The sequence below is a fragment of the Chelon labrosus genome (genome assembly GCF_963514085.1).
Source record: "Chelon labrosus genome assembly, chromosome: 8".
Taxonomy (NCBI): Eukaryota; Metazoa; Chordata; class Actinopteri; order Mugiliformes; family Mugilidae; genus Chelon; species Chelon labrosus.
The window spans coordinates 25,718,979-25,742,955 of record NC_140358.1 but is presented as its reverse complement, the minus strand read 5'-3'; the positions used below and the strand labels follow the sequence as shown (position 1 = coordinate 25,742,955).

The window sequence follows — 23,977 nt, the reverse complement described above, 5'->3', positions numbered from 1 at the left end:
GGGAACAAGCCATTTGTTGGGGTACTCATGACCTTATAATTGGAAATTTTCATAAAGGTCTGAGCTTATAAGTTTATCTTTAATTATGACTTTGCATTCCCTACATTAATTTACCCACTTGTTAGCTTGATAATAGCATGTATAACCCACAGAAGATAACAGTTGCCTCGCAGCTGTGTTCTCGTGACTTATGAGCCGTAAGTCGCGAGAACTACCACTTGAACGGCAAACGTTTTACAACTCCCCAAAGCCGTGATCAAGAATTCACGAGTTCCACATGAAGGCAGCTTAAGTCCAGTGATGTGGGGGCTATTTTTGAGAAACGGACTTCGCCGAAAAGCTCATTTTAGACTCCCGTCCAACGGCTGTGAAGCATTAAAACTACCGCAAACTCAGAAATCTTAGCAAGACTCATCACTTCAATTTGAACTGAAAAGGGAGCTTTACCCTGATGGAGCAACCTACTTTGTAAGAGTAGGTGTTGTTCAAACGGTGAAAGTCTGACTTTTAGAACAAAACTTTCCTATTGGAGTTGGCTGTTTTTGTACAGTGGCAGTTTCACGGCCGCTAATACCTCCGCGGCCCCTCAGCTGAGTGTTATTCCCCTGCTGTTGTGGTTAAACGGCGTTCACATCAGATTGCATGTTCAATACTCCCACTGGTCCGCTGTTTGGTCTTTTTTCTCTTCCCAGAAAATGATCAATTTCCAAAACAAGTAAGCGCTGCGCGTCTGTTTGCTGCTGGTAAAAGATGATTATATTATTAACTCTTAAATGTCAAGAATGTGTCACCATTATGTAGGCAAGCTATATTCATAAGCCCCCTTTGACTAAGACAAGCTATTAACCGTCACTGTCCTTAGGAGAAGCAGAGCGACCGCACCAGTGGTAGGTTTGCATTTTCATCTAAATATATATATTTCTAAATATATACACATTACTGTTGCTTTGACATTTTATTTTCTAGTTTTAACACCACAATGAGGCAGTGAATGTGTGTGAAATTCCCCTTTGGTGTCATTTGTGTTCATGTTCTCCACTTATAGAGGATCTCCTGTATAATGTTTTGACTAATGGCCTTGTGAGACTGCAGCTCTTGTATTGTTTAGTATTTAATGTGCTCTTTTCTCTTCTTTTTATTCCAACTTATTTTTCAAACACAATTAATTGCCGTGAATATTTTTGCTTTCAATGTAAGCAATGATGACAGAAGTGCCTTTCCTGTTAAGTTTTGCTGCACACCTGACTCACCCACATACGCCGTCTGTTTCCACCCTGTAACCAGACACCTTTAATGATATGAGTGGGTCAGGTGTGCACGACTGTGGAAAAGAATGCTCTGTGTTTGTATGGACAGGTTTAGTAAGCGTGATTGCATCACCACTGTGTCTCTGGTGATAGAAGCCAAATCAAATGCCGTCAGATGTGTGGTGAAAAGATTCTGTGGATTCAAAAGCTTTTCGGAACGTCTCCTGTCCCAAATACATCGCTTTTCTGGTTTATCTTAAATGGGATCAATCGTGTTGACCTGGTTTCTGCATGATACCTTGTCATGGCAGTAGTTTTCTTCTCCACCAGAGCCTCAATCCTCTTCCGAGAAAATTGCTGTTGCTAGTATTTTTGGATTGAATCATGTGGTTGAACATTAAACAGTGTGCCATTTTAATTTAAGACTGTCATGTTTATCAATCTCTTTGAACAAAAAACACGTTTCAAAGTAACAAGATATTTGTCCAAAATGAGTCATTTCAACATCCGACAGTCTGGAGCACTAATGCTTTCTGCTGTTGCTGTGTGTAGACAAGTTTTTGTTGCATTGTTAGAATTTGAAATCGTGTTTGAGTCTGTAAATCTACTTTTCAGCTGCCAAATTTGAACCTGGACTCACGAAAGGGCACGGTCTTTTAATGTCTTATGAGTGATAACACCCAAAGAACGAGTACAAAATGTTTACCTCTTACAGTCTTGTTGAGGAAGAAAAGAAACTGCGGGTGTGATCACGCTCGGATGAGAAATTAAATGTGTCATTATTTTTCGTGGTTTCATCAGATCAGTCGGTTCAATGCCTCGATAAAGTCAGGATTCTTTATGTGGTCTGGTCACCTTCATTAAAAACACATATTTGGAAAGATTTAGCCATAAATCCTCATCATTGAAGTAAACATACCAGTAAATTCACCTCCTGCAGGCTCTGTGCTTATCATTCTTTTGAATTTATCAAAGTTGCATTATGATTACTAATTCACAAAATAACTACAATCTTTTAATTTTTAAAAAGTATTTGCATTGAGGAATGATGACTATAAGAAATTAAAGAATCATTATAAACAAGCTATGTCATCCCTCCAGTCATACCGATGAACAGGACCAGGCGATCCCCCACCCACGCCCTCCCCGTATCTTTTCCTGTAGTCTTACGGTAATATCAAGCACGCTCGCTTCTCTCGCATTGCTGAGAATCACCTCCATTTGTTCTTGTGGCTGCAAAAGTGGTTGTAAAATAACAAAATATTTCTAATTTCGGCGTTTTAATGTAGTACTTTTGTCGAAAAATCTAAAAAAATGCACACTTATTTGCAAAAAGAGCCGCTGTGTGCATGAGTTGCATGCAAACTTTCAATCTTGCGCCCACTTGCTTCGCAACCTGGAAATGCAAACTGTTCACAAAGGGGAGACCGCAGTGTAGGAAATAATACTACTGCAGGTGGGAGTAGAAAGTAAACTGCATGTTAGATAAAGTAAATAAATCTAATGGTCTAATCATCTGAAATACTCAAGGTCACTGCGTTTAATGAGTGAGAGTACATGTTCTTGACTTTCGGTCACGTCTGTTAGAAAAGACAAAGACAAATGACTAATGCTTCTTTTAAGTCACCCACACACATACCATAAAGTGGACAGAATTCACAGCAACAGTGCGAAGCCGGCTTTAAACCGAGAGAATACGTGGTAAAACATTCAGCGAGAGAAAATGACATAACTGCAGTGCAGCCGAGTGACAGCAAGTCAAAACATAAACAAAATTATGATACCGATGAGCAACAACTGTGGCTGAGACATATGCAGAGACTGCGTAATAGTGAAATACAGAGGGAAAGTAAACAATGTAAAACAATAAATTGTTCCCCCTCAAACACTGATTTTTAGAGGTTTGACTGTGATGTTATAAATAAATCACTGACAATTAAAATGTGAATTACAGTGCTTCTGTACTGGGTAACCCCTGCTAATATCTGCAAGTTTGAGACACATGCATTTAAAGTTTATTTTAGAAAAAAACATATATGTGCCGCAAATTTATATTAACATTACCAGTAACTGAACTACACAGTGTATATTTTCTTTTTTTCCATCTTAGTCGAGAATTCATTTGCAGAAACCAGACTCTAGATGAGAGATAATTCAGGCAACAGAAACATAACAGATTTGAAGAAGTTTATTTCAGCTGCGGCTTCCGCAGTTCTCAACTTAATTTGCGCGACAGTGGCACAAAGCCCACACGCTTTACTCCAACGGAAAGGCATCTTATCGATAATTATTTAATTTTTTTTTTTTTTCTTTACGACCTGTATAATTCCATACACTGTGCATGTTTTAAAAAAGTCGCCCCTCCTCACCTTGTTGCAGCTTTTAACTTTAAAAAAAAAAAAAGTTTTCCTCCATTCGTCAGCATTATGTCGCGTTTGCCGTTCGCTTCAAATCGCACTTTTTGCTCTGCGTTTAACACTCTGGCTGACCACAAAGAGCAACTCTCACTGCGTCACATGTCAACCATGTCACCCCTGACCGAGAGTCCTAGTCACCACCGCAAAACAAAAAAAAAAAAAAACATGACTCTTCTGACAGCAAAGTTTCACAAAAAAAATTTGACGGAAAAACTTTCAGCAAAACACATGCAGATGGGGCAGTGGTGACAATTTCGTTTCCCTGTCGTGAAAGGCCTTTTTTTGTTGTGCATGTGAGGACATCAACGGTTAGAACTGTTTCCACTGTCTTATTTAGCCAGTGTTTTTTTGAATATTTTTTAACCACTGTTGTTCATTCAAATGAAGATGCTTCGTTGATGTGCAATGACTGGATATGACGGGGACTAGATAGCAGTTCATTGTATGGCAGAGGTAAAGGGTAGCCTATACGTTAAACGATTAAAAGTAAGAATTTTTTTGGCTGACTGTAGCAAATTTTAGCCATAGGTACAGCTCTTTGTTTTATTTATTTTTTAAGTTGGAGGTTGTTGGGTCTAACCAGCTGCAGGATGGTCAGTAAATCCCTGCAAACTGGGGGGCTGCCTGATTGTTAGATGCCACGTTTTCTGTTTATACACGTGTTGAAATCCAAATTAAATCTAATGTATAAATGCTTTTTTCCATGTCACTATCTGACCTGACAATGACAAAAATGCACAAGATGGCATCCGCGGTGGCTGACGTATTTGCTTTAGTCTCCCGAGGCCATCAGACAACACTGTGTCACGTCCTCATTGCAGCACAAGGTGCGCTCTCAAAGCTTAACGTTTTAAAGTAACTGATTTGTTCTGGCTAGTTTTAGTCTACTGGTTTTATATTTCTTTCGTTTTATGCATCGTTTTAAGTGAGATACACTTACAAAGTAGGAATTTGAAAAATTATATATATGTATGCATTAGGGGTGTAACGGTATTCGTCCCACGGTTTGACGCTACGGGAGTCACGGTTCAGTGCACGCAGTCATACGCCGAATATGTCCGAGTGAGTAGCCTATTTAAACAAAAAAGAAAAAGTTGAGTCCTCACTTCAATCCAGGTGGCGGTAATGTGCCTACAAGCTGCCAACAAGCGTCACTAGCCTGAAGAAGAAACGTAATGGGAACTCTTTGGTTTCCTGGTGCAACATGACGGCGATGGAATACAAGTGGTGGACCAGACAATGACCGTCTGCCGACGATGTTTCGGGGAGGTGCGGTACGTCACTGGAAACACAACAATCATGCTAACGCACATAAAACGGAGTTAGTTTCTTATAATAAAGTTACTAAAGTTGCCAGTTGCTACCTGACTACCTCAGGTCCAAGAAATTGTTCTTTTTCTTTTCCTCTCTATGAACAAAATGAATGAATGGTATGATAACCCTCCTAATGCAGTTGTTTTATGTTTTACTCTATTTTTTACTTTTATAAAAGGTACGTACCGAACCGTGACTTGTGTGTACCGTTACACCCCTAGTATATATGCAATAAAACATCTTGAAAAGCTCATTTCTCTCAGGTTTTTTCTTGGAAAAGTTTGATGACTCATCCTGCACTGAGGGATGTGTACTAATTTTTCATTCAATAAATATCTAGCAACACCGATGGCTTGACTTTCGACTCCGACATGTATGACCAGTGCCCACTCCGGCCGTCGGAGCTGACCAGTCAGAGACGGCTGGGTGTGGCCTCCCAAGTGCTGTATTTACAAAAAAACAAAAAAAAATAAAATCAAAATATGCCGAGACAAAAAGCAGCGTGCAGCGTGTAGAAACTTACGCGGCTAAAATAAAAGTGAATAAAGTTCTTATTATTGTATTATGTCTGTATTAGTACATTGTAGCTCAACTTTTAAACATACATTAATCTAACAACTCAGTGGAATCAGGGCTAAGAAATCTATGACGATAAAACCCGATGATGAAGGCTTTTGCATGTGTTTAACACCTTGATTTCGCACACTTTTCATTTCCATTGCACCATTGCTTTTATTTAATATATCTCCACCACTTTATCTTCCTGTGTTGGAGGGGATAATGCTTCACCAGTTCTCATTTTGACACAGCTGCTTAGTAAGACTTTGAGGCAGACCCACAAACACACACACACCACAGGTGGGTTAGGAGGGGTTCACTGATGGCAGCCCGAGTAGGAAATTCTTTAGAATCATAAATCTACCTGAGGACGCATTTTCCTTTGCTTGTGCATCACAGAAGGGACTCCTGATAACACGGGATTCAGAGGGTGATGCACCTCTCAGACCAGTCGAAGCCCCCACCCACCTGTTCCCTTACGCTGACAAAGAGAAAGAACAGACGAGAGGGGTTTTCTCTTTCACTCTCACTTCCTTTCTTCTCATGTCATGAGGTACAGATGTAGAGATTATGTGTCGAGAGGACGTGTGCGCGAACTCTGACGGGGCAGACAGACTGAGCGGGCCTTGTAGTCGGACACGCTGACTAACACACGGCACCTCCCGAATTTCCAAAATGTGTAATACTACTGCAAGTTGGAGAAGATGACCATCACTACAGAAAATACTTGAAGATATTTCCAAACAAATTTGCAACTCTTGAAAAAACGATGGTGACTAGTTTTCAGTTCACAAAACCCTTTCTCTCATGAAAACCTTTCTGAAAACATTGTATTGTCATTCGGTTGACTAGCAGTTTGACTGCAAATGCATTTGCAAGGCATTCTGGGAGTTTTTTTTTTTCTATTATTCCATTAAGAGTCCACATCTGAAAACACTCCTTTCAGGTGGCCATTTGGAGGGCTAGATGACTTCTACCCCTTGATTCCCAAAAGAAACAGGGGCGCCCCACCCTACAGTACGTAGCAGAGCACAAAGCAAAGAGGGCTAGGGCTGTCGCGAGAAAGTCTCACACTCTTAATTTGGTAATCAGAATAGAGTTTACTGCAACACAAGCAAGGACTGTTCAGTCACACAAACATTTATAGTCCTTCTGACGTTGCCGAGATTTCAACACAATTGTTTTGGTCCTTCCCAGATCCAACATTAAAGTCATGGTAGGGGTTGGACTGGGTTTGGGCCTTCGTCTCTGAACACAAAGACTTCAGAGGCTCTGAACTCAAACTCAAGCTAGTTTTGTTTAATATTTTTCAACCATTGCCAATTAGGAATGGGGATTATAACACTGAAATGTGTACACGTCTTCGTTGGAGATGACGAGCGAAACAGTAACAACTGGGTAAAACATATATCGTCATTAAACCCTGTGAATTAAAGCTGACAGTCTGCACCTCAATCAGATCACATCCACTGCTTCGTTTCAAACACATTTCAGTGGTGTAGAGGCGAACTTCACAAAAATTGTTAAAAAGCTATAATTCTGTAAAGCTGAATTTTAAACGCAAGTGTCAGTGCTCGACACTTGGCGCAATGCAGTCAAGCGGTGGATGTCCATGGAGCTTGAGAACTGTGGATTTATTTCATAACTGAAACCTGAAATAGTCTCATTAATTGCCGCTATGCGAAACTGAAAAACTAACTGCAGTGAAACTCTTGTATTTTGGAAACTTATTTAATGAAAATGTTGTTGCTGAAACTGTTGGGTTCGTGTATGCATATTCAGCAACTTTGATTGTGAAGTCTTCTATTTGAAGTTGCTTCAATGCTATTCTTTAACGAGTCTCTTAAACGTTCCAGGGTGTCTCGATAACGTGGCTAAAACCAGACTGGTCAAAGCACTTCCCTGGTTGACATGTAATATCGAGACAAAAGGGAGTAAAACCCCATGTGGAATATATTAGTTAATATTCCTAAATATGGCTAGAAGTTCTCCACAATGGCGGACTTCCTTCTGCATCGAGACAACAACCTATATCCTCACTTCTCTTTGCAACAACATTAATGCTTAAAAAGGGTTTCCTGTTGTTGCAGCATGGTCTGTGTTTGTGTAGGTGGCCATGATGCAGTGAATACATTCAGGTTGTCAATACCACACCTACGAAGACTACCTATGACACGGTATCGCTGCGGCTCCACTGATTCAAAGTGAAAATGGGAAGTGCCGTCTTCCTGTAGTTTCCTGTCGGGTGCACTCAACCAAGTTTACATTCACACACTTGTATCTATAGGCCTCACGCACGCGCGTCTTGACGACACTCTCGAATCACGTAGTGGTGACTGCCAGTGGAAAAGAAAATTTCATTACTCACTCACTAGTTTCTGCAGCTTTCCAACGCTAACCAAATGGTTTTCCTGTGTCCTCAGGGATATGTATAAAAAGGTAAGCGACACAACTGTCTGCATTTCCAGTAAAACTTTCATTAAGCGACTTTTGGTGATCTGGTGACTTCTACTGACACTGACAATATGAGGCTGGTTGTCTTTTGCCTTTTTGCACTCTGCTGCTGTTCTTTGACCATCGCAACCAGAAACAGGAGAAATTTGGTCAACAGAAAATTACATGAAGTCCTGAGGCAGCTGAAAGGCGTGAAACAAAACCTGCAGGTAAATTTATCGACGTCTATTTTTCATTGCTCTGATCACACATGCCCACAGCATGTCATGACTAACGGCAATGTCCTCCGTTTGCCTTGCAGCAGAGCACGCAGAAGCTGTATACGCCACCAGAGAATATTGAGGTAAGCACAACAACTTTGTATACAACATTGTTGGCAGTATGGTCACTGTCACTTTTAATATTTGTGGTCGCTTACTCATTGTTGTTCCTCTCCCACTTGCTGTAGTTACTAATTTTTGCGCGCTGGGTACTGTAGGAGGACATCAAGTGATGTGTGAAGTCTCAAAATGTGTTTGATTGCGAGACGGTTTCATCAGGCGTAAAAGTAAATGAAAATGAAAGGACAAACTTGCAGCCTTACTACCATATAGTTTCAGAAGCGATTTAGATTTTTAAATAAAAATCTTCTGTTAGTTAAGTTTAATAAAATACTTCTCAAAACGATATTAACTGTAGATTGTTGTAAGCATAACTGTACAAAGTAGAGACAACAGCTCGACCTACAAAAGCAATGTCAGGCTAAATATTCATCGTACTGAATATGTTTTTCATTAAGTACCTGATTAATAATAGTGATGTGGTTTTTTTTCCACGTAATAGGAAAATACTCGTTCTTAAAACTGTGCACAAAATATTCGCCATGCACTCAAGTTTTCACACTTAATGGCAACAGAATTTATTTTTTTCAAAAGACGTGTTAAAAAGACATGGACTTTAACTGACCTTTTAGAGAAGGTGCATTTTGCAATCTTAAACAATGCTACTGTGGTTAAATTAATCTGATTAGGTGCCCTTTATTTAAATGAAAGAGTAAGAATCATCTTCATTACTTGTAAACTCTAATCAGCCCTCTTTCTTGTCAGGGTTACGATCTCGAGTGAGTCAACCCAAGAGCTTGCTCAGTGCATTTTTTTCTTGATTTTCTCACAGCTTCCGTTGAGTGAAATGTGATGAGTAATCAAGCAGAGAGCAGACAAAACCATGACACTTCCTCACACCACCTCACAAAGGCTTCTACAGCATGCTAGAAAACCTTAGACTCTTATGTTCAACAAACGGGCTCATTACAGCACAAGTGAGCCCAAGTGAGGGTGAAGACGCTGCTCTGGCAAATAAAAAGCTTATTAATCCAAAATTAAATTAATAGACTACAGAGAAATTACTGCGCTAAATAAATAAATAAATAAATAAAACTTCTTGGGAATTTTTAAACATAAGAAAGTGTATTATCAGCTGCTCTTTTTAAGTTCTCTTCCTGAGAGAAACACTAATCGACTAATTGTCCAACCAGAATTACTATATTTTTAAATCTGACTCAGACTAGGAGTATTGGTACCTAAATAGAAAGTTTCTTCACTTGGAAAAAACGAGTGATATCAACGTGTTCACTCAGGTTTCTGGAGGGAAACAATTTAAAAAAAAAAAAAAACACCCAGAGGCATTTTGGCTGACAGAAAGTTATTTTTGAAAAAGTGGAAACTTGATTTGGTTTGAGTTTCATTTCAGGTATAAGCATCATTTGTGTATCACATGGGAAAGTCAACAGTAATGAAGCTAACAAGTCTCAATATGAAACCAGCAACAAAAGCTTTCTTGGAAATATTTTGCTGTCAGTGATGGAATGAGATTTGTTTAGTTTTTTTTCCCCTAAATCGACAAACGGAGAACTGAAATATAATTAATGTAGCAGGTTGCTTGTGGATTAGATATGCATTCGCCATTGTTTCAAAGTTTTTCCATAAATAACTTAATAAACCGATTTCCTTTTTCTCTCCTTTTGTAACAGGACTGCTGCTGTCTGTCGGCCTTGGAGTGCTTCCGGGTTAACCTGCGTCTTGAGTTCAACATGACACCAAGAGATCCACTTTACAGGAGCCTGAACAATCCCGTTACTGTAAGTAAATGGCTTGGGGTGGCAATCGTGAAATAAGCAATACATCTAAAAGCTTCTCTTATGTAATTTCTAAAAATTTACACGTGTCTTTAAACCATTGCAGATTGACGGACTGAAATTTTGCAACCCAGGAAATGCTACGGTAAGACAAAAAAACATATCAATGTTCTTCTACGTTTAGGACTACTGATATTTCAAGGCATGTGCTGCAGTGACTGACCCTTAGTGAGTAAATCGTATTCTGTGTGTTTCCCTTTAGTCCGTCTGCCAAGACTGCGCCTCACATCCTAAGGAAAGCGCTCCGGTGTTCTTCGACAGACTGGAGTCTCTTATTCAAATGGTACATATTTCACAAAGATGTAGGAAAATATTTCTGTTTGTAATAACAGAAAAACATGTCCGAAGCCTTGTATTAATTGTGGTACTATTTCTTGTCCCTTTTTAGGCTCTATCCCGACGGACCATGAACTGAGAACTGAGAAGTGAAGATCCAGTAGTGACCAAGGAGTTAATGTAGAGAAGACACTACGCTGAAAAATGCTAAACGTGGCAAAGTCCAAATTTTCTGGCCTTATAAATATTTAACTTATTTAATATTTATTTAGATGGTGGCGGCAAACTCATTCAAGCTATGAAAGCTGCTTTGCTGCCACCCAGTGGTGATTTTGTGTTTCTCTTTCCCTGAAAGGGGAAGTTTATTTCTTGTAGTTCTCAGAGAATATGCAGTATGTAAAACATTTATACTATGTATGATGTGCCTTAGGGCAGGCATTCTTGAATTTAAACAACTGTACCATTTTAAAATATTAAACAGATGACAACAAAGATGTTTTTACTTGCTTGTTTTATTCTTTTAACTGTTATACCATACATGGTGTAAAAAAACCCAATGACAGATAAGTATCGACCCGTTAATGGACACAAGCCATGCCAGTTTCTGGTCGTTATCAGAAACAAGTCAATCAAGTTTCTGATGTGTTTTACCCACAGAGTTACCCATTTAAACCTCAACTTCCCACCATTCCCTTAAAACTGAAGAAGCTACTCGGATGAGTGGCGAAACGTCTTCTCAAAAAACTCTCCAAGTCCAGTTGCCTTTTTTCAAATGCTTTTTGGACATACCATGACCTGGATGACTGAGAAACTTCACAGACATTTTTTTACACCAGAATTCAGAGCTCCTATGAACTGTGGCAACTGTACTCTAAACTATTTGGTGCTCAAAACCACCATTTACAATGAGCACTGACTATTCCACTGTTTAATTTGTGTTTAGTATTTCTTACATCTGGGTTACCACAAACATGCTGGTTACAACATGAAACAGAAGTTGTGATTGGATATTTTGGCTACATAGCTTGACATCAAAAACACAAAATAACATGAAAATCTGTAGTATACAAAGTGTTAAACTTTTGGACCTGGCATTCATTGGTGTGGATGTTACTTAGACATGTAGCACCCAAATAGACCAGGCCAGGCACCCCCACCCCATAGCAATGACACTCCTTGATGGCAGCAGCCATCCCCAGCAGGATGCAGCCTGACACAGGAACACACACAAAAACACTTTAGGAACAACTAAAAAAAAAACATGAAGAACAGCACAAGGTGTTGACCTGGCCTCCAAATTCCCTAGAACTGATCAAGTTTCTGTTGCCGGACACCACAGGACACCATTCTCTGACGAGTCACAACTGTTTTAGAGGCACAAGGGAGACCTACACAATATTAGGAAGGTGGTCATAATCAGTGTCGGGCACGTTACTTTTAAAAAGTAATTAATTATAGTTATTAATTACTTCTCCCAAAAAGTGACTGAGTTAGTAACTGAATTACTGCACTATAAAAGTAACTAGTTACCAGGGAAAGTAGCCATTGCGTTACTTTTTTAAAAAAAGAAATATGTTTAAATACACCTAAGAATTAGATTATTTTCAGAGCGTAATGTACACTTCACGTGTACGTTCTTGCATTTTACCTCAATGAGGTTAAAGTAGTGCCTATACTTCCACCTTGAAAACAGTAACTTTACCTCCGAATGCTCCAAACTCTCCATTGCTACAGACTATCTCTGATCGCTTGTGTGATACTGTTATGCGCGTGTTTGTGTGTAAACAACACCCGCCCAATAGAACCCTGCCCTGCTTCTGATTGGCTTACCATAAAATCTTACCTTACGTTAGCCAATCATCATCAGTTATGCGGCTACCACCCCCACCCAGAGGGGGAAAAAAAAAAAACACTTTCGCAGCGCTTGTGGCTGGCTGACAGCGCAACATAACGATAACGGCTTGTAACGGAGAAAATAATAATTAATTAGATTACTCGTTACTGAAAAAAATAACACCGTTAGTAACGCCGTTATTCCCATCATAATCATAATCATAATGTTATGCCTGATCTGTGTATATTTTCTGTATTAGTTTCCATATATTAATAGCATTAATCTACAATGTAGAAAATAATAAAGATAAAGACAACTCTTTGAATTAGAAGAGGTCATCAAGCTTTTGACTGGTGCTGTAAATAAGAAGTGTCCAAATTAATCTGATGGTAGCATCCACTTATTGGCTTTAGCCATGTCATCATACTAGGGCTGTTGGTAGGCCGGGGTACACCAACGCAGACCAAATGACCTAACAAGCACGCTGGACTATGGGAAGAATAAAAGCAGAGCATTAACCCATTCAGACCGGATCACGCATCTGTGCGTGTTTACCTTTAAGACCGGATCACGCATCTATGCGTAGATACCATTAAGGCCGGCAAACGCGTCTGTGTCATTTTGAGCGTTGTCGTCTTTTTCGAGGCACATGGCCAATTATATGCACTGTGATTGGCTGAAATATTCTTGGGTGAGTGACAGAGATGCTTAGGGATTTTTTTTTAAACTCATGTGACTAATAAAACGCTTTGTGATTGGTCGAAATAAGCCTACACGTGGAGTATGTTTTGATCGAAAATTTTAAACACCGTGCTAGCGATCCGTCACGGCTGACTCAAGTGACGGAAGTGATATTGACGAAGTAATTGAAAAAATAGATCTTTACTGATTTTCAAAATTTTCAAAATTTTTGGAGTTTATTGATTTATTTAAAAAAATGCATTTGAAGATTATGCCCTAGCAAGTCAGTCAAGTTGAAAGCCAAAGAAGTAAGCTGTCAAATGCTTTTTATCTCATGTTTTTATCTGCTACAGAGCCTGAGAAATTAAGGTTTAAGTGTTGACATATTCTGAAAAACCTCAGGTTTTGAGAGGGGGTTTACAGAAGAGTGTTTAGGCCTGAATGGGTTAAGAGCATAATTTAGTAGCCACATCTAACTGCATTTCAAAAATGTATCACAGAGAATACTGACATTCAGGGGCGCCGAAAAGGGGGGGTAAAGGAGACGGATTCTAGGGGCCCATGATTGAGGGGGACCCAGAGAGGCCCCTAATGATGATGAAATTATAATACAGAAAAGATAATGACATTAAGTTATTAACTAACATATAATCACAAATGTTTTATTTTCAATGTCCTGGTAACAATAACTTTATTTGTTTTGGAAACATCAACGCCTGCAGGGCCCCCCTCTATTTATGTAAAATGGTTCAGTCCGACTGGATCAGCTGCAGGTAGCGCACCGGCGGTTTGTCACACAGCGCCACAGCGGGCAATGAGGAGGAGACGGCAGTAGGCTATGCCTCAAAAATCAGGCAGCCAAAAAAGAAAAGAAAAGAAATTAAGAGAGGAGAAGGAGCTGAAGGGTCGACAATATGTCACCCAGTATTTAAAAAAAAAAAAAAGGTGGGTTTGTTTGTTGTGGTGGAAAGTTATGGAATATTAACTTTCTCCCCGTCTGTGGTCTATAAGCTAGCTCACTTTTCTCACCATTTTAGCTCAAGAAAACTCTGGATTTTTAAATTTTACTGCTATATTAGTTAAATAATCAATCCAGTCAAACATTTATCAAGCTGTTCTTATTCAATAATAGTTGATCTCCCCTCTGTCAAAATGATGCCTCATTGGTAATGGTAATGATAGTCAAAAATACCATTAAAATGCATAATTATATGTAAAATAGCATCAAAAAAATCGCCGCTGTGTTGGGGGGCCCTGTAAAGATTCTTTTCATGGGGCCCAAAATCCCTAGCGGCGCCCCTGCTGACATTAATCACAGTAGTGACAAAAATGTGGGCACCATTTTTTTTCATTTCCATGTGCCATAAATTACTGTCTCAAATCTCCCATCTTCCCTAATGTCTCTGAAGCTACTTATGAGAAGAAAAAAACTAAAGATTGATATTTCATGAATAATTCTGAATAAGTCAAATGCAAAAATCAACTTCACTGGAATCCTGAGTTTTGTACAAACTTACCTGTACCCACCACCAGAGGGCAGCAAGTTGGTAGGCAAAATGTGTACAAGTGGTAACCACAAATCATGACAATTTAGATTCTCCTGTTCAGACTTCATGTGCATTTTTAAAGGATTTAGTATATTTACTTCTGTGTTATATTTATATACTATCCTTCTACTTGTTTCTTCAATAAAACATTGAATCAACCCTGTGTCATCTCAGCAGAAGAAGTTGTATTTGGGCAGAAGTGTTTAGGTAACAATGAAGAGCACACCTTGAAACAACCTTTTCGTCTCCAGATCCACTACATGGTGTTTTTTTGTTTTTTGTTTTTTTTGTTGTTTTTAATCATTGCAAACAGGTGGATTTACAATGGGCCCAGAAGTGGTTAAGTGGTTAAGACATTCATGCAGCCTCTTGGCAGTCCAAATACCCCTGACAACTCTCAAAGTGACAGGTGTAAACATGTTTTGAAGCAGGTGCCCCCACTACAACTACTGCTGCGGACTTCCCAGATGACAAAGGGGATTTCAACAGCGCAAACAAACTCATCAGAATTAACCAAGTTGTGTTAAACACCTGTGAGTAAAGAAGGTTTTTGGAGGCTGTGTTGAGTCAGCCCACTAGATTAGTATATGCTCTGATCAAAGAAAAACACCAACACAGTCAAACCATATACCACTACAAAAGCACATAACCTCTCTTGATATACAGGGCTGCTTAAATGTTTTTGCAGCTCTCAGAATTTGGAATATTTCTGAATAAAAGTGAATCAAAACATCAGCGGATTTTCACAAGTCAGGAAAATATATGAGGTGCAAAAGTAAGGATTACAAGTTAATTTAAAGGCCAAATCGGAGTCCATCTGTTCATACAGTTGAAACCAGATGTTTACATACACTGTGTTAAAAGACACATAAACCTTTTCTCCTCACTGTCTGAAGTTAAATCAGATTAAACTTCTCCTGTTTTAGGTCAGTTAGGATTACCAAAATTATTTCTATTTGCTAAATGCCACAATAATGAGAGAGAGAATTTGTTAGAGAATTTTTTATTACTTTCTTCAAAGTCAGAAGTTTACATACATTTCTTTAGTATTTGGTAGCATTGCCTTTAAACTATATGACTTGGGTCAAATGCTTTGGGTATCCTTCCACAAGCTTCTCGCAATAGTCTGCTGGAATTCTGGTCTATTCCTGCTGACAGAACTTGTGTAACCGAGTCAAGGTTGTAGGCCGCCTCGCTCGCACACGCCTTTTCAGATCTGCCCACAAATTTTCTAAGGGATTGAGATCAGGGCTTTGTGATGGCCACTCCAGAACATTGATTTTGTTGTCCTTAAGTCACTTTGTAACTACTTTGGCAGTATGCTTAGGGTCATTGTCCATTTGGAAGACCCATTTGCGCCCAAGCTTTAACTTCCTGGCTGATGTCTTGAGATGTTGCTTCAATATTTCCACATAATGTTCTTTCCTCATGATGCCGTCTATTTTATGAAGTGCAGCAGTTCCTCCTGCGGTAAAACAGCCCCACAACATGATGCTACCACCCCCATACTTCACAGTTGGGATGGTGTTCTCAGGCTTACAAGCTTCACCCTTTTTCCTCCAAATGTAACCATGGTCATTATGGCCAAACAGTTCCACTTTAGTTTCATCAGATCACAGGACATGTCTCCAAATATTAAGGTCTTTGTCCCTGTGTGCATTTGCAAACTGTAATCTGTCGTTTTTTATGTTGCTTTTGGAGTAATGGCTTCTTCCTTGCTGAGTGGCCTTTCAGTCCATGTCGGTACAGGACTCGTTTCACTGTGGATAATGACACTCCCTTACCAGCTTCAGCCATCATCTTGACAAGGTCTTTAGCTTTTGTTTTGGGGTTGATTTGCACGTTTCGGACCAAAACACTTTCATCTCTGGGACATAGAACCTGTCTCCTTCCTAAGCGGTATGATGGCTGGACATTCCCATGGTGTCTATACTTGCGTATAACAGAATGAACGTGACACCTTTAAGCATCTGGAAATTGTACCGAAGGATGAACCAGACTTGTGGAGCTCCACAATTCTCTTCCTGATATCTTGGCTGATTTCTTTTGATTTTCCCATGATGTCAAACAAGGAAGCAGTGTGTTTGAGGTGTAGCCTTAAAACACATCCACAGGTGTGCCTCCAATTAACTCAAATGTTGTCTGTTAACCTATCAGAAGCTTCCAAAGCCATGACATCATCATCAGCCTTTCCTTCATTGTTTAAAGACATAGTAATCTTTGTGTATGTAAACTTCTGACCTTGAAGAAAGTAATAAAAAAATTCTCTAACAAATGATCTCTCTCATTATTGTGGCATTTAGCGAATAGAAATCATTTTGGTAATCCTAACTGACCTAAAACAGGAGAGGTTTAGTCTGATTTAACTTCAGACAGTGAGGAAAAAATGTTTGTGTCTTTTAACACAGTGTATGTAAACTTCTGGTTTCAACCGCAAGTGTTTCCAATCAGTAAAATTAGGTGTTGTTTGGGGATCAGGGATTTGTCAGTCTGATACTAACAACACGTTTGTGGAGGTGTATGACGGCACGGAAAAATTAGCTTTCTTAGAAAGGGGACCTTAGAAAAAGAGTTGCTGCTGCTCATCTTGCTGGAAAATGTTACAACCATCTCTAAAGTCACAGAAAGACAGATTGAGAACAACTCAAGATTTAAGACGACGTTACAGTCCACAGGAGTGGTCGACCAACAAAGATCTCTCTAAAAGCAAGATACACAATAGTCAGAGAGGTCACAAAGGAATCCAGGGTAACTTCTAAGCAGCTAAAGGCCTCTCTCACATTTGCTAATGTTAATGTTCATGAATCCACCATCAGGAGAACACTGAACAGCCATGGTGTCCATGGCAGAGTGGCAAGGACAAAGACACTGCACCACAAAAACAACATTTCTGCCCATCTACAGTTTGCTAACCATCACATGGACAAGTCAGGAGGAAATGTTTTGTAGACAGACGAGAGCAAAGTAAAACAATTTGGTTTAGATAAGAGGCTCATGTCTGAGGACTAAACAAGCCTGTATTCCTGTATCAGAACCGCATCCCATATGTGAAACATGAGGGTGGTAATGTCTTTGTTTGGGGCTTTTTTTCTGCATCTGGGCCAGGGCAGCTTGCATCATTGATGGACCAGTAAATTCTGAATTATACCAATGAATTCTAAAAGAAAATATCAGGGTATCTGGATCAAAAACTGGGTCATGCGGCAAGACAAGGAGCCCAAGAACACAGGTCATTCCACAAAAGAAACGTGTGAATGTTTTGGAATGGCTAAGTCAAGTGGTCAGAAATGTTGTGGAAGGACCTGAAGCATGGCAGTTCTTTTGAGGAAACCCGCCAACATGAGGAATGGTTGAATGGTAAAGTACCCCTGAGTTGCTCAGATCAGCAGTTACCGGAAACGTTACTTGATGTTATTGCTGCACAAGATGTCACACAAGATACTGAAAACAAGGGTTCACATATACATATGTCATTGGGCAAGAGGAAGGGTACACCCTGGACAGGTCTCCAGTCTACCTCAGGGCTAACACAGAGAGACAGACAACCATTCACACTCACGCCTACGACCAATTTAGAATCATCAGCTAACCTAACGAGCATGTCTTTGGATGGTGGAAGGAAGCCGGAGTAGCCAGAGTTTGATTGAGTTCTTTTTGTCTACTTTCGACTGTTTTAAGCCATTTCTATGCAGAAATATAGCAAATTATTTTAAGCGGCACTGTAACAACTGGAAAGTGGCAGCTTTTTGATGTATAATAAATCTAACAAATAAATTACATGGCAATGAAGTGCGTACACCCCTGAACTGAGTTGAAACTTGATTTGAGAATATTTTTTAACCTCTTCTTTGAAAATAATAATGTTCCTAATCTGTCATATTGTGAGGCCATCTCTTTAGCATGATCCTCTAAAGGTTCTCTCACAGATTTTCTAAAGGATTCATGTCTGGACTCTGACTGGTCCATTGTAAAACATTAAACTTTTTTTGTTGAAGCCATTCTTTTGTTGATTTGGATGCAATCACTGTCATGCTGTAGAGTGAACGTTCTCTACGTTTTGAGCTTTCCAGCAGACACTAGAAGGTTCTGTGCCAAAACTGACTCTTGGAGCCATTCATGTTTCCTTCCACCTTAAGCCACAGTTCAAATAGGAGCCCCAAAGAACGATGCTGCCCATTGAAGGCTATATTTTGGTCCATGGCCCTTTTACAAAGATGCAACCAAGAAGATATCTGAAAAATCCTTCAAGAAATATGTGACTTGATTTATGACTTATATGGTGCCACTTCTGCTGAACATAGGTTTTTACTGTTCTATTTCATATGAGCTTATTGAGAATTTGATTCTCAGCACACGTGTATCAATTTGTAAAAGAGTGAGTACTGAGAAATGTATTGCTTTAGTTGACCACAAATACCATCAACACTGACTGCTGTGAAATGTTTTTTCATTACTACTGCAAGTGCTGCCATGTCCAATTTCTTTCAGGAAATCAAATAGTTTTATGCTAAGTATGTTCATATTAAACTACCAATAAATTATCCTAAACATTACTTGCAATTGTTAAATAATTATCTGTGATTCAAGGTTTTGTTCCTTTTTAATGTGTGAAACCTCTCCATTATCTTCAACTAAGTCACAAACAAAAAAATCTCCCATGATATAACAGTCTGCAATCAGGCTGTTACGAAAGTTCAAGCTGTGCATACAGCAGGTCTGAAACGTGATTATTCAGTGTTCACTCGTTTTGCTTTGAAAACACATGCGCGCACACAGCTGCAACCACACTGTGCAGAATGCAAGCCAACTAAGCAGCTGTAGTGTACAGCTGAGTGTGTGCACGCAACCAAAAAGCTGTGCGTTGCATCTTCATGAGAAGAACATCACTACTTTGTGCTTTGTACAGTCTGGCTGACGGGTTTTCCCACCGTGACTACAACTAAATGTCTACAATGTTCGAATTAAACTAAAGAAATATAAAGGGTTACAAAAGCAAAAGTGAAAGAAAATTTGTCATTGCTGAAACCATGTTTTTTTTACTTTTTAACTTTGGACAACATTTCCTCCACTAACATTAAATGCAATGAGACTGTTTAAACAGTACAAGTAGACATTTCTGTGATAGAAATGCAGCTCTACCTAGTTATTGAAGGAAGAAAATGTCCACTTTGTTCAGTACTAATGTCTACAGTAGTAAATGTAAAGTGATGTGAAAAAAAATATATTACAAATTAAATGAATAAAAGCAGGTGCTTCCTGTCCTTGTTTGCACAGGTTATCTGGATGTCTTCACCAATGTGTTGTTGTGTTTGTTTTGGCTGAATACAGTATTACCTTGCTAACGATTTCTCCAAGCGGTTTTCTCCTGATATTTCAACCCTGATGCACATTTGCAGTGGTCCACACAAGGTGGAAGAAAACCTGGATGCTAAAAAACTTTTCTGGCTCTCACACCAGATGAGAGTGTCATTCAAGTGGCACTCTTTATTGCCCGGTGTGTAGTTATATGTGTTACCTGTATTTGCTGAAGCATACGAGATCGGTTGTACAGATCAGGGCTGACTAGAGTTTGATTGTGTCCTGTCAATGTGTCTCGTTTCTTCCTTGGCAGTTCCTAAGCAGGGAAGCAGTAGATTCCGGACATACTGTATACAGTAGTTTAACCTTAGTCACTATTTTAACGTAAACCATGATAACGAACATGCTTTCATACAATTATCACTCATCCATGCCAACAGGAAATGTTCCATACACATTCATCAAGTTTCAGTTCTCAAAGTTTGCCATAGGACCTTGAGATTATTGACGCCTACAAAGCTAAGAAACCCCCAAACCTAACGACTGTTTCCAGCACCTTAAAAATCATACCAATTACTATTTCTTCCATCCAAACATCAAGTGTGGGCCAGATACTGACTGAACAAGTAAAAACTAAGAACAACACAGTGGAGGACAGACTGAATCTGACGATAGCCACGATCCCAAGGCAACCACTGAAATCCTGTGAGAACACATCACTCTTCAAGTCTGTCTTGCTAACTTATGTTACTTTTTTATTATTTATAAAAATGCTCGACAATAAAAAGGCTCAAATTGTTGAATGAAAAAGGAGTAAGCTGAGGTTGCAGAGAGTTGAAAGCGGCAGAAGGAAAATTCCCCTTGGGGAAAAAAAGAACAACGAATCCTCTCCTTTAATTTCCAGGCAGTAAAATAAAATAAAAATTGGACAGTAGAATTTCATCGATTTGTGCATGCTCTGGGGGTTTAGTGCTGTAAAGCGTCTTGAAACAATCTTAATCTTATTGACACTGTATAAACAAAACTGAATAGAGATATTAAATGAAATTAAAAATTTCAGAAAATCCTAAGAAAAAAATCCAACGTCCTCAAATGGTAACTCGGCAAAGTCATTACCAAAGTGCAAAACTGTGGTGGGCAGTGTGGTAACCAAGCCTCCGCTCTCTCCACTGACATCACTACTATGACGGAAACCAAAGGTTTTTCATTATTTCTGAGGGTAAAATATGGTGAACGCAGTGACCTTTAGGTTTTAGTACATGAGCCGCAATTTGCAATTGGTGAATTTACACATTGACATCACCCCACGCACAGTATTTGATCCACTTAGTCCTTGTGCAATTAAAAAAAAATTAATTTACTTTAAAAATGCTGAACGTGGTGAGCTGTCAAAAACCAATTTTAGCTGAATTCATAGTAAAGAAAAAAATTATTCGTCATTAATCATTTATTACTTGCTACCAATAACAAAACATAAGTCACTGGTTTCATTTTCCAAAATATTCATTCATTCATTCATCTTCTATACCCGTTTAGTCCTGTTAAGGGTCACGGGGGTAAGAATCACCAATTAACCTAATGAGCATGTCTTTGGATGGTGGGAGGAAGCCGGAGTACCCGGAGAGAACCCACGCAGACACAGGGAGAACATGCAAACTCCACACAGAAAGGCCAGCCGGCCCATGGATTCGAACCGGTGACCTTCTTGCTGTGAGGCATCAGTGCTAACCACCTCGCTTTTTCAAAATATTAAATTAGATATTACAAATGAAAAAAAAACAACAACTCATAAATTACAAGGAACATCACATTTAAAATTCTGATGATTCTAATGATTCAATGTTTGAACTTCAATTTGAACTTCAACACAAAACTGTGCCTCAGAACATCTAAACCAACGTGATGAACTTTGGAAAGTCCAGTGGCCTAATGAAGTTAGGACAAAAATTTGTGGTTGCAATAAAGAGAGCATCTCCCCAACCATTATGCATGGGGGTGGACTGATCATACTTTAGATTTGAAACCAGTGGCATAAATCCCATCCGATACCTGATCTAAACATCAAAAAAAATCTGTATATGGACCTCAGTACAGCAGTGCATGCAAGTATCTCACACAACTAGAGGACTCACCAGACAAGAACTGAAAGACTCTTAGCTGGTAAACAAACATCTGTTTTAATTGCAACATGACATGTTACTAAAAAACATGCAGAGTGCCCTTTTTGTTGTGCTTTTACGTTTTAAACCAGGCTGCATTACACATTTCAGAAGAAACTTCAGATTTTCTGGTTTCTAATCTCAAACATGCACACACAACAGGATATGAAACTAATAGCACAGGATTTTACTAAGATTATCATCCCAGATCGGGGAGCACAATACACCTGCTGTATACACCAACCCTGTGCTCTCAAGTGAACGTAAACTAAACGGAGACTGCTCGGCAAAAACTTTCTGTAAATCTATGGATCCACACTCTATTCAGGCACGGCGTAATTTATAGTCCTGCGGCACTTACGTTAGGTTACTAGGTTAGGTACGGTGTAGCTCCAGATCCTACGCTGTAACCTGACGTGAACCTCTACAGAAACGTAACTCTCATAACGACTGTGACTGGTCTAAAATGCGCTTCCTGTTCACAAAGTGAAACTCAACACTGATCAGTCGACGTCTACTGTTTTAGTGGCGTAAACACAGAACAATGCAGACTCACCACAGCACAAATAGTAATGTTTTTGATGCCATAACCCCCTATGGCGTAGGCTGTGTAGACCAGTCGCGGTCGGAGTAGACATCAGGCTTAAGTGACATTAATACGCCTGCAAGTGTCTTTGTCAACTGTTGCAGCAAAAGAAAAACTTGCTGTAACTTTGAAATACTTTGCAGTGAGAGAAAACAAAGCAGAGTGTCTTCTCTCTCACTGGTTATTTGCAAGTACACAACAGTCATGTTCGATATTAATTGTGAGGGCATTGCTGGGTGTGCAAGCAGTACGGGAGATTTAAGAACTGATCTGTGGACACCTTACATTACCAGTTAATGTGGACCTGAATTCTTAGACAGTTCTTGGCCAATTAAGAGAGTTTACACTAACTCTTGTAATCTGCATCTTTCCTCCAAAAATAACTATTGGAAAAGTGTAGGAGGGGCTGTAAGGCACTGTAAGTCATTATTAAGTTCAACACGTCAGTCCTGATCTGTGCTGTGCCCCACTAGGAACGTATGCCTCACATGCCCTACTACTCACTCTTAACAAAATGTCCAGAGAAGATTTAAATAAGGGAAAGTAGGAGGGAGGTAAGTAAGGTTACTAGGAAATTAAGATGACGTTTCTGCGATTTTAAGGCTGAATGATACTTAGAAATACAATTTCTACCATACCATTAGCATGTGTGGAACATCCTGCATCTACTGGGTCTGCGGTTGTAAACATCAAATAAACCTGCAACACAGGAAACTGGCGAAAAAAATGAACTGAACTCTTACAACTTGTGTTGCAATGTTTAACAAGTAAACTTGGGTTTGCTTTGTGATCCTGTTGCTTTTCATCAGAAAAAAATATATAAATGCATGTTGCATAAAAAATATGAGAGGGCACTGCAAAACAAACGTCACTTTCTTGACTGGACAAATAATAATAAAAAAAAAGTTAAAAAAAAAACACTGGCATCTTAATATCAAAAGTTAATCTTTAGTGTGGGCAAGTACTTCACAGCAAGACACGGAAACAAAGGGTTGCCCCCACAATGCAACAAATTCCATGGATAGAAATTTCCCCGCCCTCTGCAATCACGTCAAAATCCTGCCACAGTAACTATTTTTATCCTACTCCTGAGGAAACCTCAAAACTGAAACCTACCCAGGAAGGCCTTCTAGAGTGAGCAATAAACTCTGACGACAATGTCCAATTTGACAAGTTGACACGAGCAGAGGTTCAGAAGGTTGCTTAACTGCGTTATCTGGGATTCTTGTGGGGAAACCCCAACACAGCGTGGGCGTCAGAGAAACCCTTCATGCTTCTGCTGAGTGTATGACACAACACAGTCACAATACAGTTCTACATGTGCTTGTAGCCAGTCATGCAACTGTACATTTATATCTAATAAACAACAAATATAAATATTAGAAATAAGTAAATACATAAATAAAATTCCGTCGTTGTTGCTACATTTCAAA

The 23,977-nt window shown here is 39.3% G+C and overlaps 1 protein-coding gene and 1 long non-coding RNA gene across 2 annotated transcripts in view; one reads left to right on the top strand and one right to left on the bottom strand.

Annotated features, from left to right (window-relative positions):
• Positions 1 to 1,689: 1,689 nt before the first annotated feature.
• Positions 1,690 to 23,977, bottom strand: part of adad1 (adenosine deaminase domain containing 1 (testis-specific)) — a 46,263-nt gene continuing 23,975 nt past the window's right edge. Inside the window, exon 13 of the mRNA XM_084550589.1 lies at positions 1,690 to 2,102. Coding sequence (XP_084406715.1) covers positions 2,076 to 2,102 — 27 coding nt within the window. The 3' untranslated portion in view covers positions 1,690 to 2,075. The remainder of the gene's footprint in view (positions 2,103 to 23,977) is intronic.
• LOC311491401 lies at positions 10,210 to 10,756 on the top strand. The gene is made up of 3 exons (XR_014699179.1): positions 10,210 to 10,248; positions 10,366 to 10,446; positions 10,552 to 10,756. It is a non-coding gene; the product is annotated as an uncharacterized lncRNA (long non-coding RNA).